General features: G+C 48.8%; 1 protein-coding gene across 2 annotated transcripts in view; it reads right to left on the reverse strand.

Annotated features, from left to right (window-relative positions):
• The window catches only part of LOC309652458 (cAMP-dependent protein kinase catalytic subunit PRKX), an 87,744-nt gene that overhangs the window by 46,317 nt on the left and 21,964 nt on the right, over positions 1 to 19,463 (reverse strand). For both annotated transcript variants that reach the window (XM_082446287.1, XM_082446286.1), the window contains exon 2: positions 6,929 to 7,097. In XM_082446287.1, coding sequence (XP_082302413.1) covers positions 6,929 to 7,097 — 169 coding nt within the window. The remainder of the gene's footprint in view (positions 1 to 6,928; positions 7,098 to 19,463) is intronic.

Below are 19,463 nucleotides of genomic sequence, written 5' to 3' on the forward strand. Positions count from 1 at the left end.
GGGCAGGACGGGAATAAAGACACAGACCTACTAGAGAATGGACTTGAGGACACGGGGAGGGGGAAAGGTAAGCTGGGACAAAGTGAGAGAGTGACATGGACATATATACACTACCAAATGTAAAATAGATAGTGGGAAGCAGCCGCATAGCAAAGGGAGATCAGTTCAGTGCTTTGTGTCTACCTAGAGGGGTGGGATAGGGAGGGTGGGAGAAAGGGAGACGCAAGAGGGAGGAGATACGGGGACGTATGTATATGTATAGCTGATTCACTTTGTTATAAAGCAGAAACTAACCCACCATTGTAAAGCAATTATACTCCGATAAAGACGTTAAAAAAAAAAAGGTCAAGATGGTAAATTTTATGTGAGGTACATTTTACCACGATTAAAAAATTAAAATTGAAAAAATGTATTCGAGAGAACATATTAATCAATTATTCCATAAACAGAAAAAAAAAAAAAAAGTGGCCGTCGTTGAGAATGACTAGGAACACAGCGGCAGAGACGTCAGCTCTGAGCTCAAAGCAGCACTTTCCACCTTTGATTACTGTCTTTTATTTGCAAAGTCTGCAGTGAGCACCTCCCCTATGGCATTTTAATTAACTTAAAAGTCAGCCTCATTTAGCTGGAGACACCTAACTTTAAAGTTGGTCACTATTTCTCCAGATGCTGCGGTAAAGCTGGACTTCTGCCATTAAAAGGAGAAAATGGAAAGCCACTCATGTCATCCTTTGTTGAGCCCCATCGCCCCGCGCAATCTGAGGTTCTGGAACATCCCTTCCAGTTTCCGAACCGGCTCCATGGTAACCAGCGCCCCCCTGCCCGCCCCGCCGAGGTGACCTGAGCTTGTTTCGCTGTCCCCCACCCCAGGGTCCCCCTGTTGTGGTCCCCAAGGGTCCCAACACTTGGTGGCTCCATCTGATGTCTTCCCAAGGACGACCGCTCGCTCACTCTCTCTTCTGAGACAGCTCCCTGGAAATTGCCCCACCTGGAACGCTCTCTCTCCCGTCCAACTTCCCAGGCGTGTGCCAGGCCAGTACACCGCTGTGGAAGGCGGCGAGGGGGTGACCTCGTGCTCCGTCCTCGCACCCCAGTCCCCAGCTGAACGCACAGGGAAGCACACCCTCCGAGGTACCCAGGGCGCAATGTGTCCATCTAACCTCCCCAGAGGTGCCCTGGGGGCCCGTTCCCATCTCCTCCTCCTCCTCCTCCTGAGTTACACACCAGCATCAATGCTGGAGCTCCCACCCAAGCCCAGCCTTGCGTCCACGCTGGACTCCGATTCCTCCCCATGTCCCAGCCTCTTGGCTGACCCGTGGCCCCTGACCAAGAATTCCCCCCACCTGTCAGCCAACAAGTGCCTTCTCCTCCTGCGAGATTCTGCTGCAGCATCCTGTGCAGCTTAGGACCTCCCGCCCCGAAGGGCTGACGATTCCGTCCCTGCCAACCACGCTGGGATCTCCCAGAGCCTCATCGGGAACTTCAGTTTCCCTCCATCAGGAGAACCCAAACCTCCCTGTTATAAGCGTCCACCTTGCCCCACCCCCCAAAATGCAAAATGGACATGTCATTACGTTTGAACAAACAACAGAACAAGGAATTGGGAAGTGGCTGTGCTCCTTCTGTCACAGCTGTTCCTTGCAGGCGATGCTGAAAGAGGAAGGAGAGCTACTTCTGGACTTTTGCTTCTGAAACTCAAGTGCAGAGGGGTCCAGGGAACTCAGAACAGGGTGTTCTTTCCTCCTGAAGTGTCAGAAGAGCCAAGGAACAGTTTTACTAACTACCCGTCCCTGTGCCAACGGAGATGCACACCAGACTCAAGTCTGTGGGCAGGAGAAAGACCTTTCCCTTAGGCTATGGGCTCGTCCTCTCCAGACTAAGACCCAAGTCCTCTACGTGGAGATCCAAGCTGTCATTTCGCCAATAATGAGAAGGATGTGCCCCGTGAGTGATGGACCTGTGAGTTCTTTCATACCCAGACCTGTAGGGGAAAGCCAGTGGAACCCGGCTGGCTAGCTGGGTCTTCTACTGCACGATGAGTGACATGGCACTGTGACTGTCACTGAGTCCAAAGGTTCATCACCAAGGCTAAATGATGCAACTCCAAGTGCAGGGGCTGGGACGGGAAAGTGAGAATGGACCCACACCCACCTAATCTCTCTGTGTGCGTCCGTCACAGGCGTTATCAACCAACCAGCCACCCGTCATTCCACGCATCCATCCATCCGTCAACCTATCTAATCTATCTGTCTACCATCTGTGTATCCACCCATCCATCCATCCACCCACCCACCCACCCATCCATCCACCCATCCATCCGTCAACCTATCTAATCTATTTGTCTACCATCTGTGTATCCACCCATCCATCCACCCATCCATCCATAATACCTACCTATCAATCTATTTGTCTACCATCTGTGTATCCACCCATCCATCCATCCAACCACCCACCCATCCATCCACCCACCCACCCATCCATCCATCCATCCGTCAACCTATCTAATCTGTCTACCATCTGTGTATCCACCCATCCATCCACCCATCCATCCACCCATCCATCCATAATACCTACCTATCAATCTATTTGTCTCACTATTTCTATATCACCTGCCTATTCATCCTGTCTTCCTTTCTTCCTTCCATCCATCCATCCACGCATTCTATCTATCTATCTATCTGTCTGTCTGTCTGTCTGTCTGTCTGTCTGTCTGTCTATCTAGGCAGTGGTCTGTAATCAGGACTATTTCACTCCCCGGGACATTTTCTGTCATCACACCAGGGAGGGAGTGCTCCTGGCATTGAGTGGGTAGATACCAGGGATGCCGTTAAACCTCCTCTACTGCACAGAAGAGCCGCCGCCACAAAGAATTTCCTGTCCCCAATGTCCGTGGTGCCCAGGTGAGAACCCCTTGTCCTGGATCCCACCAACTCTAAGATGCCAGCAATTTCTGTACGCACAGAGGGCGGGGAGCAGACACAGGGTCATGGTCTAGGGGCAGGACACAAGCCTTCCTCCCCGGGAAATCTTGACTGTGTCACAATCCTTCTACACCGAGTTTGTCAGCTCTTCTAAAATTCTCTCTACGCTGGCTGAACTGGCCTTCAGGATGGCTTTATCCCAGAACAGAATGCATTCTCTGATGTGTATGCAATGAACGTCCTGGCCGACTTTCAAAAACGCAACCAGTAGCACTTCAAATACCGAACGCTGATAACACCGTGGGCGAACTTGACAAGTCGTTCAAGTGGAAGTTGAAACTTGAGTCTTTGTTCCGCGTGATACCCGGCATCATCGGTGTTCCACGTGGCTTCATGTGAATGCAAGTATGGCTCACTCAACGCTTCTGGACAGTATGAGAGGCAGATGTTGGGAGAAGCAACTCACTTCCAAGAGAAACTGCACAGCTGGGGGGATTCGATACCTGCTTCCCTCGTGGTCTCTTCCCACTAAATCCGGTGCTCTATCCAGTGGCCCTGGGCACCCTACTCCCCCCGTTCGCGGGGCTGGTCAGATACAGCACTCTCCCCCTGCTACGTGTGGGGCACCTCTAGAGTCTGCTGACCCTGGATCAATTCAATCCCGGTTTTCAAACACCGCCGGGTCCCTCAGGTGACAACGCACAGAAAACTTCCAAAGGCTACAAGTACTTTATAATAAGACCCCCGTGCACTGAAAGACCTGCACTTAGCAAGTCACTAAGTAGTAGTGTCCACCCCAAAATCTATATGCTGAAGTCCTAACCGCCAGGACCTCAGCATGGGGCTGGATTTAGAGATGGCGTCTTTAAAAAGGGGATGAAGGTGAAATGAGGTCACTAGGGTGGGTCCTGATCCTGTAGGACTGGGGTCCTTATAGGAAGACGAGGCCAGGACGCAGACACGCAGAGGGACAGCCTTGTGGACTAAAGGACCAGGAAAAATTCCTGCCTCTTGGCCACAGCACAGCTGGACCTGACATATAAAAAGACCACATTCAGGTGTGCCTGCACCCAGTGGGCTGTATGGCAACAGGAATATCAAGGTAGCAAAGAGCCTGTCAGATTGTGGGGCTACCACAGTGCAGAGAGATCACACTCTTTAAAAGAGAAAACCCGATTTAGATAACCTGGGGTCAAACTCCAACCCACTGAAACTAGGGCTTAAGCCTTTGTGATGGAAACAATTTAGGTACTTATCCAAAAGCAAGGAACATCGGAATACAGAATCTGTGTCCCTCTGGACTCGGCAATCTACCCTACCTGATGAGGAAACCGCCTGATTAGCTGTCAGAGTAAAGGAAGCGGAGTTATCTGACTAAAGCTCTGTTTTTCATGCTCCTCCTTTTCCCTATTCCCTTTTAACTTCCCAAAGCTCAAGGATTCTATCCTGGGGACTCCTCTGACGTAGTTAGAAAGCATCTCCAGAGCCCATCACCTAGGCTGGTCCCCACTCCGGGAGACGACGGGGTGTGTGTTACTTTGCTGGGGCTGCCGTAACAGAAGACCACAAACTGGGTGGCTTAAACAACAGAAATGCATCCTCTCGTAGTTCTGGAGGCTAGAAGTCCAAGATCAGGGTGTTGGTGGGGGTGGTTCCTTCTAGAATCTCCAGGGAAGGATCCATCCTAGCTTCTTCTATAGCTTCTGGTGGTTGCCAGCAATCCCTGGGGTTCCTCAGCTTGTGGCCGCATCACCCCCAATCTCCACCTCTGTCTTCACGTGGCCTTCTCCTCTCTGTGTGTCTTTGTGTGTCTTCTCCGCTTGTTACAAGGACACCCATCACATCGGATGGAGAACCCGCCTTACTCCTATAGGACCTCGACCTACATCTTGATTACACCTACAAAGAAAGACCCAACTTCCAAATAAGGTCACATTCACAGGTACTGGGGGTCAAGACATCAACGTATCTTTTGTGGGGGGGGGGCGGGGAATGACACATAATTCAACCCACAACAAGGTGGAGTTCCCAGAATTGGAAGCCATCCCCCGAGATTCCCTAATGTTTCCAGGGGGACGTGCCTGAACCCAGAAAATATGCGATGAGGTGAACTCAGCGTCCCCGCCAGGTGCTCGGCGACACGCCTGCCGCCCACGCACAGCCCTGGAAAGCGCCTCTCCCACTGGCTTCTCCCCTCTTCTCCAAACTTGTGTCTTCTCAACACCAGTGTCTCACACTTTCCGTTTTCACCATCAATTCCATCGGCTTTTCTTCCGTGTTCTCCTAATTTCACTGCAGACACATAACAGATCACGCCACTCGGTTTCCAGAGCAAACCGGAACCCAGCGGCCAGGTGCCCCATCTTCCTGGGAAAACTCAGACACAAAGCACCCTCGGGGACACACCCTGGGGTTCTGGCTGGAGACTTCCTGTATTTGGTAAAAGCCCAAGACCGTTCTCCTAAATCACGTGAGAATGACTTGGCAACAGATAAAGGAGTCCACATCTCCTTTATAAAATGTGTACTGAAAACCCTAGCGAACTGAAGTCTTTACCCAGAATCACTATTTCAGTTTCTAGAAGAGACACCAGAAGTAGAAGCTTTTCTTCTTTCCAGAAGAAGATGTGCACGCATGTGATTTTCTACCCATCTTCCCACCACTTCCCAGTGAAGAGGAGACTCAGAGCTGAACGGGGAGGGGAGGTGACTCTGCTGCACCCGCTGGCTTTTTTGTGTTTCGATTTTAATGACCCAACAGCATGAGACTCTACTGACCTGTCCACACGGGCCCAACACGGCCTTCGCGCTTCATAAAAGGAAAGTAAGACAAGAAGTCAGCTGCTTCCCTTCTGTCACCCACCAAACATGCCACCCGTCCCTGCTCCCGAGTGGCACGCTGTTTCGGGCCCTGGGGACATTGCTCCGGTGGCTGTGAGTTGACAGGTGTTATCTCCCTGCCCTGGGGCACATGCAAGATGCTCCAGGAGCAGGGTGGAGGCGCCTGTCTCTGTGTACAGGCAGGTGTATCGCAGAAGAAAGGCAGGTGCGGGTGAGGTGGGAGAGGCTGGTGGGGGGAGAGGCAGATGAAGGAGGCATCACAGGGGGGCAGGTGGCCCTGGGGTGACAACATGGATGGCACCTCCCACCTTCTACTGCAGGTCACTTTCCTGGGATGACGGAGGGAAGAGCGTCTGAAAAGAGATGGAGCCAGAGGCAGAGCCAGGGGCAAAGCCAGAGCCCGGGGTGAGCCACTTCTAGGACACTGAGCCCCTGGGGTCATTCCCTGCGGATTTGTCAGCAGAGACGCAGATCATGGAGGGATCACCACGGCTGTAGTTAAAGCAAAGAAGGCCTTGAAAGAGGCAAGTCTGGGAGGCCAAGAACAGCTGGGTACTCAGGCCAGAGAGGGGGGCCCGCACCAGGCTGGGCTGGGAGGGGTCGGGGGCTGAGAAGGGGCGTGAGGAAGGCGGCGGAGGAGGTGGGAAGCGGCGGAAGGCCCCCGGGGATGGGGCCGGAGAGCCCTCTGCGGACGCCCACACCTGTGGCCCCTGAGTGGGAAACGGCCTTACCCTCGGCCAGCAAAGAGTGTGGCAGAGAGAGGGATCCATTCGGTCCATATTGGGCACCTTCCACTGGAAGGTTCTATGAGGCATCTACATGGGGACACTGAACGGTCAACGAGAAACCCAAGAAAGGATGCGAGTGAGTAGAGGTGAGCCGGTGACTGAGGTCCCAGGAGAACCCACTGGTCAGGCTGCCCAGGGAGCTGGGGCCGGGAGGAGGGGACAGAGCCTGTGGCGGGGCCGCAGGTGCCCCCGGGGCCGCGCGGCTGGTGCAGGGGGGCGGAGCCCGGCGTCCCACCCCGGGCAGGCACTTGTGCAAACGGCGCCCTTCTCCGCGAGACCGGGAGCTGAGATGTCGCAGGCCAGTGTGACCCGCTGTGACCGCACTGCATCCCACGTCCCGCGGGAACACCCACCCGGGGTCCGGGAGCAGGGGACTCACAGCTTGACCAGGAAGGAGTGGCTGACTTCCCTCAGCACGGACTTCTCGTTGTGCACGTGCTGTTCCTGCTTCAGGCGGATGACATCCGGGATGCGCATGACCTTCAGGGCGAAGAAGCGGGTGCTTCTCTTCTCGCGGACCAGCTGCACGCGGCCGAACGTCCCTGTACCTGCGGTGGGGAGAGGCGGCGTCAGCGCCCACGGCCCCCAGCACGGGGGACCAGCGCCCCGGCGGCTCGGGCACCGCAGCACCGGGCGATGCACCTGGAGCGCGGGCTGGGGCACAGGCGCCTGTCTGGAACGGTCAGTTGCATTGATACACACACAGGGTCGCTTGCCCCCGAATTGTTCTTTAATAGGGGCGACTGGCCATCCTTTCTGCAAGTGAGTCATCCCAGAGAAAACACACACACAGGGAAAGGCAGAACGGAAAAGGTTGCTAAGTACATTCCTTCAATGTGTCTTTTTCTTCAGGTTTTCTAAATCAAGACAAGACAGAGAAAATAAACTTAACGGTTACCAGAGGGGAGAGCAGGGGGTGGGGAGAGATAAATTAGGAGTTTGGGATTAGCAGAGACACACTACTATATATAAAACAGGTGAACAACAAGGACCTACTGTATAGCACGGGGAAGTCTACTCAACATCTTATAATAACCTATAATAGGAAAGAATCTGAAAAAGAATAGATATGCATATATATAACCGAATCACTTTGCTGTGCCCCTGAAGCTAACACAACATTGTGAATTAACTATACTTCAATTTAAAAAATTGGATTAAAAAAAAAAATCAGAAGATAACTCTTTCCATGAAAAACTTGTGAGTATCCCTGCCAGGTTCCTATTTAACCCACAAAGCCCTGTATGAGAGGCTAATAAACTCTAAACTGTAGTACACGTGTTGGTGATTACCACCAGTCCTGTTAAAAAAAAAAAAAAAAAGGCTAATTGTAATACAGCCCTGCTCACAAGCTTCTTCCTTTAACCCACTGATGCCAGCTAAACGCACTTAGTGTTTCTGTTAAAACTTGCCAAGGGTTAGAATCAAGTGATGCAGATACTAACAGATTAAAAGTGCAACCACTACAAACATGAAAGGAAATCAACAGTATAAATATAAAAGGAAATCAAACCCTCTTTTGTACCGTGCTGTGACACTGTCAACCCAATGTCTGTTCTTCCTCCTCCTCCTCGGTCCCCCTCCAGCCCCTCCTCATCCCCTGAGCCTCACTGTGGGGTGGGGTCCAGCCGCTACCCCTCCCCCAGGCCGGCAATCACTTACAGGACCTCTGAGATTAAAGATCCAAAGGAATTTTATCTACGGCCAGAGAAAAGGTAAAGTTGGGGGCAGAAAAATGACATCTGTATGTGTGAACCTCTGGAAGCTTATCCAAGACGGCTGTCCTTTCTGCATGTTTATCGAAGAAATAACGCAGAGGAAGGGCGCTCCCAGGGGAAGAAGGTATGGAAAACGGCCAACGAATTGGGGCTCCCTGGCTGGAAAAATGGTAATCAACATGATGAGAAAGCAGGAAAAAAGGAATTCAAGGATGGCTCGAAGAGGAAGAAGACCTTCAACACAACCATAAAGCCACCTTCTCCTCTTTCATAGAGTTGGGAATGCCATTTACGGCACATGGTAACATGGAGAGGAAAACAAAGTTATACCTAAGCAGTACATTTGCGGGGAGGGCATCTTCTACAAATTAAAATTCTCAAGCTGCAAAATAAGTAAGTACATCTACTGGCTTACGCAGCTGGGGTGAGGGACATTAATAAGTCACCTTGGCTTTTAAAGGAAGTTCCCAATCGCGAATATTTTATTATTGCTGAAATAGAAAGTGATGTACAAACATGAAGGAAAGAAACTGTGCCAGAAGAAGCATATGATGAACCCCAATACATTTTTTAAAACTACCTCCTCATCAAAAGATAATTCAGAAGTAAAAACAGAATTGTATCACAGTGAGGCAGCGTCATGTTGACAAAGTTCTGTGGAATCAGATCAACACAGGCAGGTAGGGAAAGGGCTCTGAGGAGAGTGAATTGATACGGTTCAGGTGTTTTCATGAGAATGCTGGTGTTTCCGTTTGGTAAAGGGCGCATGAGTGGGAACTGAGGACACTCGTATAGCATCTAGTGCAAGTTCTGCCTTTGATTTGATCTATGAACTCAAGGCAAACAAATTAACCCGTTTGGACTCATATTGTTTCCATGTCTCTGATAGAACAGGTAGATTATTATATAAGTGTATCAATTGTCTCGCCACATGCTAAAATTCTAATGATGAAAAGAAAGACAACACAGCTATGACTCAACAGATTTTTTTTTTTTACATTTCTGCCCGCAACATCTTTTAAGGTTGCTGAGTTGTGTGTGCTGTAAACACTGAGAATCAAAGCAGAGTGCCTGCGGTTCAGAGATGGGGGAGGTCCCTCAGCACCACAGTCAGATTACAGGAGGATACAGGGACCCCATCTTGTTGAAGGCAGATGAAACCAGCACGCTGTAATTTTTAAGTTGATCGGCTTTAATGCACTGAAGACAAAAACAACATTCAATGGCGCTGGTATGAAGTTGTTGTTGCAGTAGAAAGAAAAAGGACAAACAGCTTTTCCTGCTTGGTGCTGGCAAGCTCTCCAATATACATCCCCAGCTCTCAATATCTCCCGTTAGACAGTAGAAAAGTCCGTCTTTTAGCTTTGCTGCAGGTAAGGATGGTTACGTGACCCACCTCTGCCCAATAAGAGACGAAATGGAATATTCTTCAGTGTAAAAATGAAGGAAATCCTTGTTGATTATCTATTGTATATATAGTAGTGTGTGTATGTTAATCCCAAGCTCCTGATTGATCCCTCCCCCTGACGTTTCCCCTTTGGTGACCATAAGTTTGTTATCGAAATCTGTGAGTCTGTTTCCGTTTTGTAAGTAAGTTCATTTATATCATTTTTAATTAGGTGCCACAGATGACTGACAGCATAGGATCTTTGTCTAACTTACTTCACTCGGTGTGATAATCAACTATACTCCAATAAAATGAAAAAACGAAGGAAATCCTGCCACTTGGGACATCACGGATGAGCCTTGAGAGCATTACGCTAAGTGAAATAAGGCCAACAGAGAAAAACACACACTGTATGATCTCACATACATGAGCAATCTAAAAAAAGGCAAACTCATAGAAACAGAGCCGACGGTGGTCGCCAGAGGTGAGGGGTGAGTGATGGGGGGAATGGACGAAGGGGGTTAAAAGGTCCAAGGCTACAGTTACAAAATAAGTAAGTCCTGGGGATGTCAAGTATGGCATGGTGACTACAGTTAGTAATACTGTATTGTTTACTTGAAAGCCGCTAAGAGAGTAGATCTTAAAAGTTCTCATCACAAGAAAAAAATGTGTAACTATGTAAGGTGATGGATGTTACCTAGACAGTGTGGTGACCACTTTGCAATATATACGAATATCCCATCATTGTGCTGCACACCCAAAACTAATATAATGTTATACGTCAAACACATCTCAATAAAATGGGAAAAAAACCCACAGACTATTTCTCAACTACACTCCAATAAAAATTTAAAAAATAAATAAAGGGGTCACCTTGAACACAAGGTATCTCTTTACTGTGAAGTCACAACAGACGGGGGGGAAAAAAAAAAGAACTGCAGAGTGAGGTGTGGGAAAGTGCAGAAAACGCATTTCGCATGGTCAGAAGGGACTGACCTGCCCTCTTCCTCAGCCCCAAACCCACAAACTGTCCCGAGAGGAGGGAGGTCACAGAGGGACCATGGGAGAGCCTTTGCCCTGCAGACTCCAGGTAAAAAAAGCGACCGCCTTATTTTGTCTTTGAAAACCCATAATGTAAATGAAGCAGAGGGAAAATCAAAGAAACTAGGATTTAAGTTTGTGTGGATCCTTTTAAGTTTGCTGGAACTGGAAACACTTGGGGAAAATCCATACAGAATGAGGACAGTTAAGAGTGACGTGGGGGCCTCCCTGGTGGCGCAGTGGTTGGGAGTCTGCCTGCCGATGCAGGGGACGCGGGTTCGAGCCCTGGTCCGGGAAGATCCCACATGCCGCAGAGCAACTGGGCCCGTGAGCCACAACTACTGAGCCCGTGAGCCACAACTACTGAAGCCTGCGCCTAGAGCCCATATTCAATAAAGGATGCATTAAAGAACGAACAGGGGCTTCCCTGGTGGCGCAGTTGTTGAGAATCTGCCTGCCAATGCAGGGGACGCGGGTTCGAGCCCTGGTCTGGGAAGATCCCACACGCCACGGAGCAGCTGGGCCCGTGAGCCACAACTACTGAGCCTGTGCGTCTGGAGCCTGTGCTCCGCAACAAGAGAGGCCGCGACAGTGAGAGGCCCGTGCACCGCGATGAGGAGTGGCCCCCGCTCGGCGCAACTAGAGAAAGCCCTCGCACAGAAACGAAGACCCAACACAGCCATACATACATACATAAATAAATAGATAAATAAAAAGAGTAACGTGGAATGCCAGGTAATTACAAAAGGAGAAAATGTAAACCACTCTGGGTTTTATTTCGGGGTCTGGGGGTCAGAGGGGTAATGAGAGAAATGATAGGGGGGCCACTCCCTCTGACTTCACCTTCCATCCCCCTCTGGTCTCCCCCCTTTTCCCGCAGCACGTTCTATAGAAAAAAATCCACTAATGGACCAACATGCCAGAAAGCTGACACCGCTCATCTGGACCCCTACTCAACCTCTGTGCTGGGAGGGGATCCACAGTGGGCCTGGTCCTGTTTGGGTCACCTACACACAGTCTTTCTAACTCTCCTCCCACCAGTTGAGGGTTGAATTGTGTCCCCCAAGACATAGATTCAATTCCTAACCCTGGAACCTGGGAACGGGAGCTTATTTGGAAACAGGATCTTTGCAGATGTGATGCAGTGAAGGGTCTGAGTTGAGGTCCTCCTGGATGAGGGTGGCCCTACATCCAATGACAGGGTCCTTCCAAGAGACAGAAGAGGAGAGACCCAGACACAGAGGAGAAGCCCCGGGAAGACAGAGGCAGAGACGGGAGGGAGGCGGCCACAAGCCCAGGGACGCCTGGAGCCCCCAGAAGCTGGAAGAGGCGGGAAGGACGCTCCCCTGGAGCCCCTGGAGGGGGCGCGGCCCTGGGACACCTTGACCTCAGACGTCTGGTCTCCAGGATTCAGAGAGGATGAATGTCTATGGTTTTAAGCTTCCCAGTTTGGCGGTAATTTGTTATGGCAGCTCCAGGGGTACAAATTCAACCAAGCAATGCAAGGATTCTTCCAGCATCCTTATTATTTAATCACCTAATACTATGTGTTCATGTTTTTGCATACAGAACCCAACAGGATTTTCACTTATCTTCCTGTTTGAGAACACGTTTGGAAATGAAAACTTACATTTTTCAAATACCCCAACAGGGATCTGCTCAAGTCTTTTGATACACTGACGCGGTTTGGGAAATCTGGGGAAATTTAAAGGCCAACACTGAGGACACCACACTCAATTGTCTTTGTCCAGAGAGTTGATGAGAACACACTCAAGGAAAACAATTAGAATTCATAAAAAGAAAAGCCAGTCTGTTCTGGAAAAGTGATGAACTTTCCAAAAGCTTATCAAAAGAAGCATGCAAACCATGAGCCTGCTCCAAGAGAGAACGGGATGATAGCTAATAATAGCAACATTTTCTGGGCAAAGGAAACACTGCTGGGTTTCTGCTCCGGTGGGGTAAGCCCCTTGGCTGCCCTCACCAGGCACACGCCCCCGCCAGAAAGGGGAATTTCTCTTGGAGACTCTGAAACAGGAAGTTTCACCTGAAAGACAGCCAAATTCCACATTCCCTTTTATGAATTGCATTTGCATTTCATGTTTTAATTACTGGAAGTGAGAAGATTCCTCCTCTTACAAAGGATTTTGTAAAAGCGTCTACGCATAGTGTCTCCTGCGAAAAATGGACATAATTAAGCTTACTGTTATGACACATAAGTCTGGCTTCCCAATGACTATTTTTTTTTTATCCTTGAGACGGCAGCAATCAAATGATATATGCAATACCCCTCAATCTTTTTCTAGATACCTCTGACAAAATTTAACCTTGAAGAAACACACTGATTTTAATTACTTTACATCATGGAGACCGTCGGCAGTGACATTATCTTACACACTTCCGTCTTCTGCTTTAAGGAAAGAAGACTCCACAAGAAAGGACGTATCCACTCTTTGATGATGAAAGGGACTTTGAGGACATGTTTAAGGAGAACGTTTACTTCACAAATAAAGGAAACGACAACTTGAAATAACAGGACCGTTATAACAACCTGCGGAGCAGAATCAAGATAGAAATTCCACCAAGGTGGAAATTAGCAAAGATTGGTTAAATGTGCAAAGGGAGTCCTGTACGTAAAAACCGTATTTCCTGTGTTCTGTTGAAAATTAGGGAACTGAACCATTTTTTAACCTGACGAGAAATCACTTTTTCTTTTCTTCCTGTTTCAGAGATTCAGAAATAGTACTGCTTCCCTAAAAATGACTGAGTTCATGCTTTGAAGGGTCTGCTCTAAATAGGATGAAGTCTGGGGGGAGGGATAAATTGGGAGATTGGGATTGACATATACACACTACTATATATAAAATAGATAACTAATAACGTCCTACTGTATAGCACAGGGAGCTCTACTCAATACTCTGTAATGGCCTATACGGGAAAAGAATCTAAAAAAGATGTATATGTATTACTGAATCACTTTGCTGTACACCTGAAACTAACACAACGCTCTAAATCAACTCTACTCCCATAAAAATTTCAAACAATAAATCAATAAACAGGATGAAGTCTCATCCACACAGCAAGGGAGGGGCAGTTATTCGATTATGAAAACATTCTTAGACACACACACACATTTTCCATTCTGGGTCCACGCTGGGGATGAAGCAATTCTGAACAGGAGGTGCCACGGCTGAGGGGATGGATTCGGGGGTCTGAGACGTCAAGACCTGTCTTTCCCATTTGCGGGCCGAATCCAGCAATGAAAAGCATCAGCTCACCCTTCAAATCCATTCTTTACCCAAAGATCCCAGGGTGGCCTCCCGGGTGTTACCTTCTTACAACGGATAAGCACCTTCTGGACCCAGAATCAAAGCTCAGATTTCGTGCAGAAAGCCTTTCAATTACCTCCACTGTTACCCAAAGAAGGCCCACTCGGGAGATCCTATAAAGCCAGTTCTTGGTTTTAACTTCGTCCTTTGTTTACGGAGGATGTTATCACTGGGGGTCCCGGAGGAGGGCACGTGGGGACACCCCTCTGTGGACTATTGTACAACTTCTCCTGCGTCTTCAACTACTGAATTAATCGTCTTAAACTATTTCATAATACAAAGTTCTTTTAAAGAATCGCATCTGTCCTACACCCTAGAGGATCCTATGCCCCACACGACCATCTTCAAGAAGCCCTGTGTCCAAAATCCACAGATTCCAGATTTGACCAGAGACACTTTGCTAAAGGCATCGGTAGAGAAGGACCGATTGTACCAGCTCACCTGCCTTCTTTTTCTTAACCTGACTGTATCCCCCCCACCCCTGTCAAAAACAGGAAGGAACGGATACACAGATACGTGGACAGATAGAAAGAAAGGAGAGATGGATGAAGGATAGACAGATGACAGATAGATATGGGCTTTGTAAGCCTGTTTCCCAAAGAGGAGATAAAACTTCATCACGATCCACCTGACAATTACCTGTAACCTCCATCTTCATTTAGTAACAGCCGACACAGCTTTAGGACAGTCCAAACCACTCCGTCAAACCTTTAAAGCACAGAGAGCTGGGAAGAGGATTAAATACACCCGTCACCCGGCTTCTGACGTCAAGAAACCTCACTCCCGAAGACTCCTGGGATCCGGATGCCAACTAATTTCAACTCACTTCCCACAGCTGTCTGATAGAGAGAAAGCTTTTTTTGTTTAATATTTATTTTACTTATTTTATTTTTGGCTGCGTCGGGTCTTAGTTGCGGCATGTGGCGGGCTCCTTCGCTGTGGCGTGTGGGCCTCTCTCTAGTTGTGGCGCGAGGGCTCAGCAGTTGTGGTGCACGGGCTTAGCTGCTCCGCGGCATGGGGGATCTTAGTTCCCCAACCAGGATCGAACCCACGTCCCCTGCATTGGAAGGCGGATTCTTAACCACTGGACCACCAGGGAAGCCCAGAGAAAACTATTTTTTTAAATGGAACTATAGGTAATTTACAATGTTGTTAGTTTCAGTTTACAGCAAGTGATTCAGTTCTTTATATATATATATTGTTTTTCAGATTCTTTTCCATTATAGGTTATTACAAGATATTGAGTACAGTTGCCTGTGCTCTACAGTAGGTCCTTGTTGATTATCTATTTTATGTATAGTAGTGTGTACCTGTTAATCCCAAACTCCTAATTTATCTCTCCCTCCCACGACCCACTATCCCCTTCGGTAACCGTAAGTTTGTTAGAGGTAAAGCTTTTTCAGGGGAGCATCTCATGATCACAAAGAAACCAACTGCAAGAGTTCTTAGTATGTATCCACCCCATCCTGAAACAGTCTGCACCCGCCCCTTGTATATTGAGCATAATCACACCCCAATGATAACGACGATTTTTCAATACCTGTTTACACTGGTAGGAAAGGAGGTGGGCTAAGAAAGAGCTGACCCAACCATCTCTCACGAAAGACCTGCCTTACCGGCCATCCCACCCCCTGCATCCTCCACTTCTTTGTAACCTGCGATCTCTCTTGAAGTTACGATGCTCAGTGTGCCTTTCACTGGGGTATCCCAGATGCTAACAAAACAGAACCAGGCACAGCCAAGGGGAGAGAGTGCGGGTGGAGGAGACCCAACCTTCCCTGAAATGCAGGAGAAAAGACAGCCGACAGGCCAGCGTTGGGTGGAAAACTTCCACAGGAGCAGAGCTGCCAAGAAAGGACGGCATCTCCTCCCCGTGGCGCCGGGAAAAGAGGGTGCGGCGGAAAATGTGCTTCAACCCAGGCACCCCTCGACGGGAGCAGAATCCCCACACCCTGTGTATCACCTGCTGGGCCAGTGGGTTGAGCTCTGCGTTGGCTTTCGAGGGAACACTCTTCTTCCTCACATTTCTATATGGTCGAAGCAGGTTAAGGTACAGAGGTTAACACAGGATGTATGTAATATTAAGGGCTGCAACTGGGAGACTTCTGAGCGACCCAGTGACCCTCAAGGGGCTACAGAGGGGTCTGGACCACGCTTCCGAGCTGAGTCTGCCTGAGGATCACACCCCCCCGGCCTCGGCGTGCCGCGGCCTCTGACGCAGCAGTTCTGCAAGATGGGGGCCGGACAGAGGGTGACCTGCCCCCGATTCGCTAGCACTCCCAGAGGTGGGAAGGATTCAGCGGACCCGCAGGCGAGGCTGGGACACGGCAGGCAGCCTCAGCAGCAGCGGTGTCACCTGGCCACCCGGGGGGATCCGGGGGTCCCGTCCAACACCCTTCCACCACCAGTGGACCCCAAGTGTCCTCAGCAGTCACCCCCTTTGCCTGGAACCCCGCCCACAAGGTGCCAGAAATCACTTGTCTCCTCCATCCAACGGGAGCAAAGGTTTTATCTCCTTAACTGTTTAGACAAGTGAAATTCGTGTGGAGATGTTTAAACCAATCGAAAAAAGGATCTATAATTTCTAAGGAGGCTGAAAGAAGGCAGTATGTGAAGAAAATGTCAGTCCACTCTTGATAGTGATATGTGCTTCTCTATGCTGAAAAGACTTTTTTTAAATAAATAAATAATTAATTAATTAATTAATTTATGGCTGCATTGGGCCTTCGTTGCTGTGCACGGACTTTCTCTAGTTGTGGCGAGTGGGGGACTAAGCTTTGTTGCGGTGCACGGGCTTCTCACTGAGGTGGCTTCTCTTGTGGAGCACGGGCTCTAGGCGCACGGGCTTCAGTAGTTGTGGCCCGCGGGCTCGGTAGTTGCGGCTCGCGGGCTCTAGAGCGTAGGCTCAGTAGTTGCGGCGCACGGGCTTAATTGCTCTGTGGCATGTGGGATCTTCCCGGACCAGGGCTCAAACCCGTGTCCCCTGCATTGGCAGGTGGATTCTTAACCACTGCGCCACCAGGGAAGTCCCTGAAAGGACTTCTGCAGAAAGATACAAGATACTAAGCTGGGTACCTGGAGTCGGCAGGGGATGGTGGTGGAGGCAGATGGGGGCCAAAAACAGGGATGCGTTTCCATGTATAATTTTCTTCATTTTTAAAATCTGTGAGCTGTAGAAATGTTTTAGGTACATGATAGTTAAATATGTTAAATTGATCAATTCAATAAACATACATTATATAATTATTGCAAGATAATTACTACGCCACAATGAAAGAACGTATCATTGTAAAACCCAGTTCTTTTCCTTGAGGTTTCCCCCCTTAAGGTAACATCAGAAAAGCTGATAAACTACAGTACATGACATCATGTGTCCCAAGCCTGCAGTTCTCCTTTTCAAAGTTGGCTTTTGGAAATTACGGCTGCAAACTAGTACAAACTTCTGTTTTACAGGGGGAAAAAAAACCTTTAGAAGGTGTTTTTTAAACAATGTGTGCTAACTCTGATTAAAATTAGAATTGTGGAACTGTACACTTTGAAAGGGTGAATTTTATGGTTTGTGAATTATCTCTTAATAAGCAGAATTTACCCCCAAAAATGTGTGCTTTGGATAAAGTTATGAGGATTTTTAAAAAAAAAACTTGGAATCTTTAACTTCAAAGATCAGCTGAATAAACTGGACACAATTCAGCTGAGCCCTGGGTGGGAGGGGTTAGAGTTGTGAGTTCACTAGTCTAGACAGATTTTAAAAAAACAAAAACAAGCAATGCCCTCAAAATGTTGCTGGGTCAAGCCACATTCCATTTCACAGCGCCTGGGGCAGAACATATATTTCAGAACCACAATTCTTCTATTTACAGATTAATTACTAAGTTACACTCTCTTCTAAGAAAGATACAAAATGTATAATCACGAAAGAAACAAGAAACACAGGAAGTCCCTCACAGCAACCCCAACGCTAACGAAGGACGCGAGGAAACGCCTGGAATTCCTGGCCCTGCATTGGACTCCCTAAGAGCAGATATGAGGGACTTTGAACCGCGCTTGGTGACTCTTTACCCAGGAGCACAAAGGTTGGTCTTTGTACTTTGACAACACAAGGCGGGCAGGTTAAAAGTCACAGCCCTGTACTGCATCCAGGGTGGGATGTGATGATGTCACAGCACCCCCCAAAGTTACGAACAATGCACTGAGATGTTTCTTGACCTCAGCGTAATTGACACTCTGGGTTAGATAATTCGGGGGCCGTGGGGGGAGGGCGTGTGCTGGGCACTGTGGGGTGTGGACCAGGATCCCTGGTCTCCACCCACCACGTCAGCAGCACCCCCCGCCCCCTCCTGCATTTGTGACACCCCAAATGCCTCCAGACATTGTCAAGTGGTCCCCCGAGGAGCAGAATCCCCTTGGTTGAAGACCACTGGTATAGAAAGATGGATGATGGATGGACGATAGATAGAAGATAGATAATAGGTAGGTGGTAGATGATAAATAAGAGTGATGACAGATGATAGCTAGATAGAAGAAGGTGATAAATGGATGGATGGATGGATACATGGATAGATATAGAAGACAGATGATAAATGGATATATTGAGATAGGTATAGATGGATACATACATACATAATAGAGAAATATAGAGATGGTGGATAGATGATAGAGAAATATAGACAGATAATGGATAAATAGATAATAGGTAGACTGGTAGATGATAGATATGGATAGATGAAAGATTTATAGATTTGATAGACAGTACATAGATATAATAGATTAATGATAGGTGGATGGATAGATGATTGATAGACAGACAGACAGACAGGGTCTCTCATGTCAATGCAGAGTTTCTCAGCCTCACCCTACGGGCATCTGGGGCTGGATGAGTCTCGGATGCGGGGCGTGCTGGGCCCTGTGGGGTCTGGAGCAGCTTCCCTGGTCTCCATCTCCCCAGGTGTAACAATCAATGTCTCCAGACGCTGCCAAGTGTCCACTGGGGGCAACATCGCCCCCAGTTCAGAAGCACCAGCTTGGAGCCAGACAGCCCGGTCGAACTTCCTGTGGTGACAGAAACAGTCTACATCCGTGCCGTCCAACCCGCGGCCACAAGCTCACAGCGGCTCCTGAGACTGGGCGACTGGCTTTGAGCGTCTTTCACGCGGCCAGCAGCCGTCATACTGGACAGCCTTCAAGGTGCTGCAACTCAGCTCACGCTCAATTCTTGCATCAGGTGTCAATTTGCCCCTCTGGAAATGTAGAGAATGCTGCACCTCTGACAACAGATGGCTTATGTGGTCCACGCTGTGAAGACCACCTAGCTCTCTAAGCAAAAACGGGGTCAGGGACTTCCCTGGTGGTGCAGTGCTTAAGACTCCGCACTCCCAGTGCAGGGGGCCCGGGTTCGATATCTGGTCAGGGAACTAGATGCCATATGCACGCCACAACTAAGAG

This window comes from Balaenoptera physalus, assembly GCF_965194825.1.
Source record: "Balaenoptera physalus genome assembly, chromosome: X".
In the NCBI taxonomy this organism is placed as follows: Eukaryota; Metazoa; Chordata; class Mammalia; order Artiodactyla; family Balaenopteridae; genus Balaenoptera; species Balaenoptera physalus.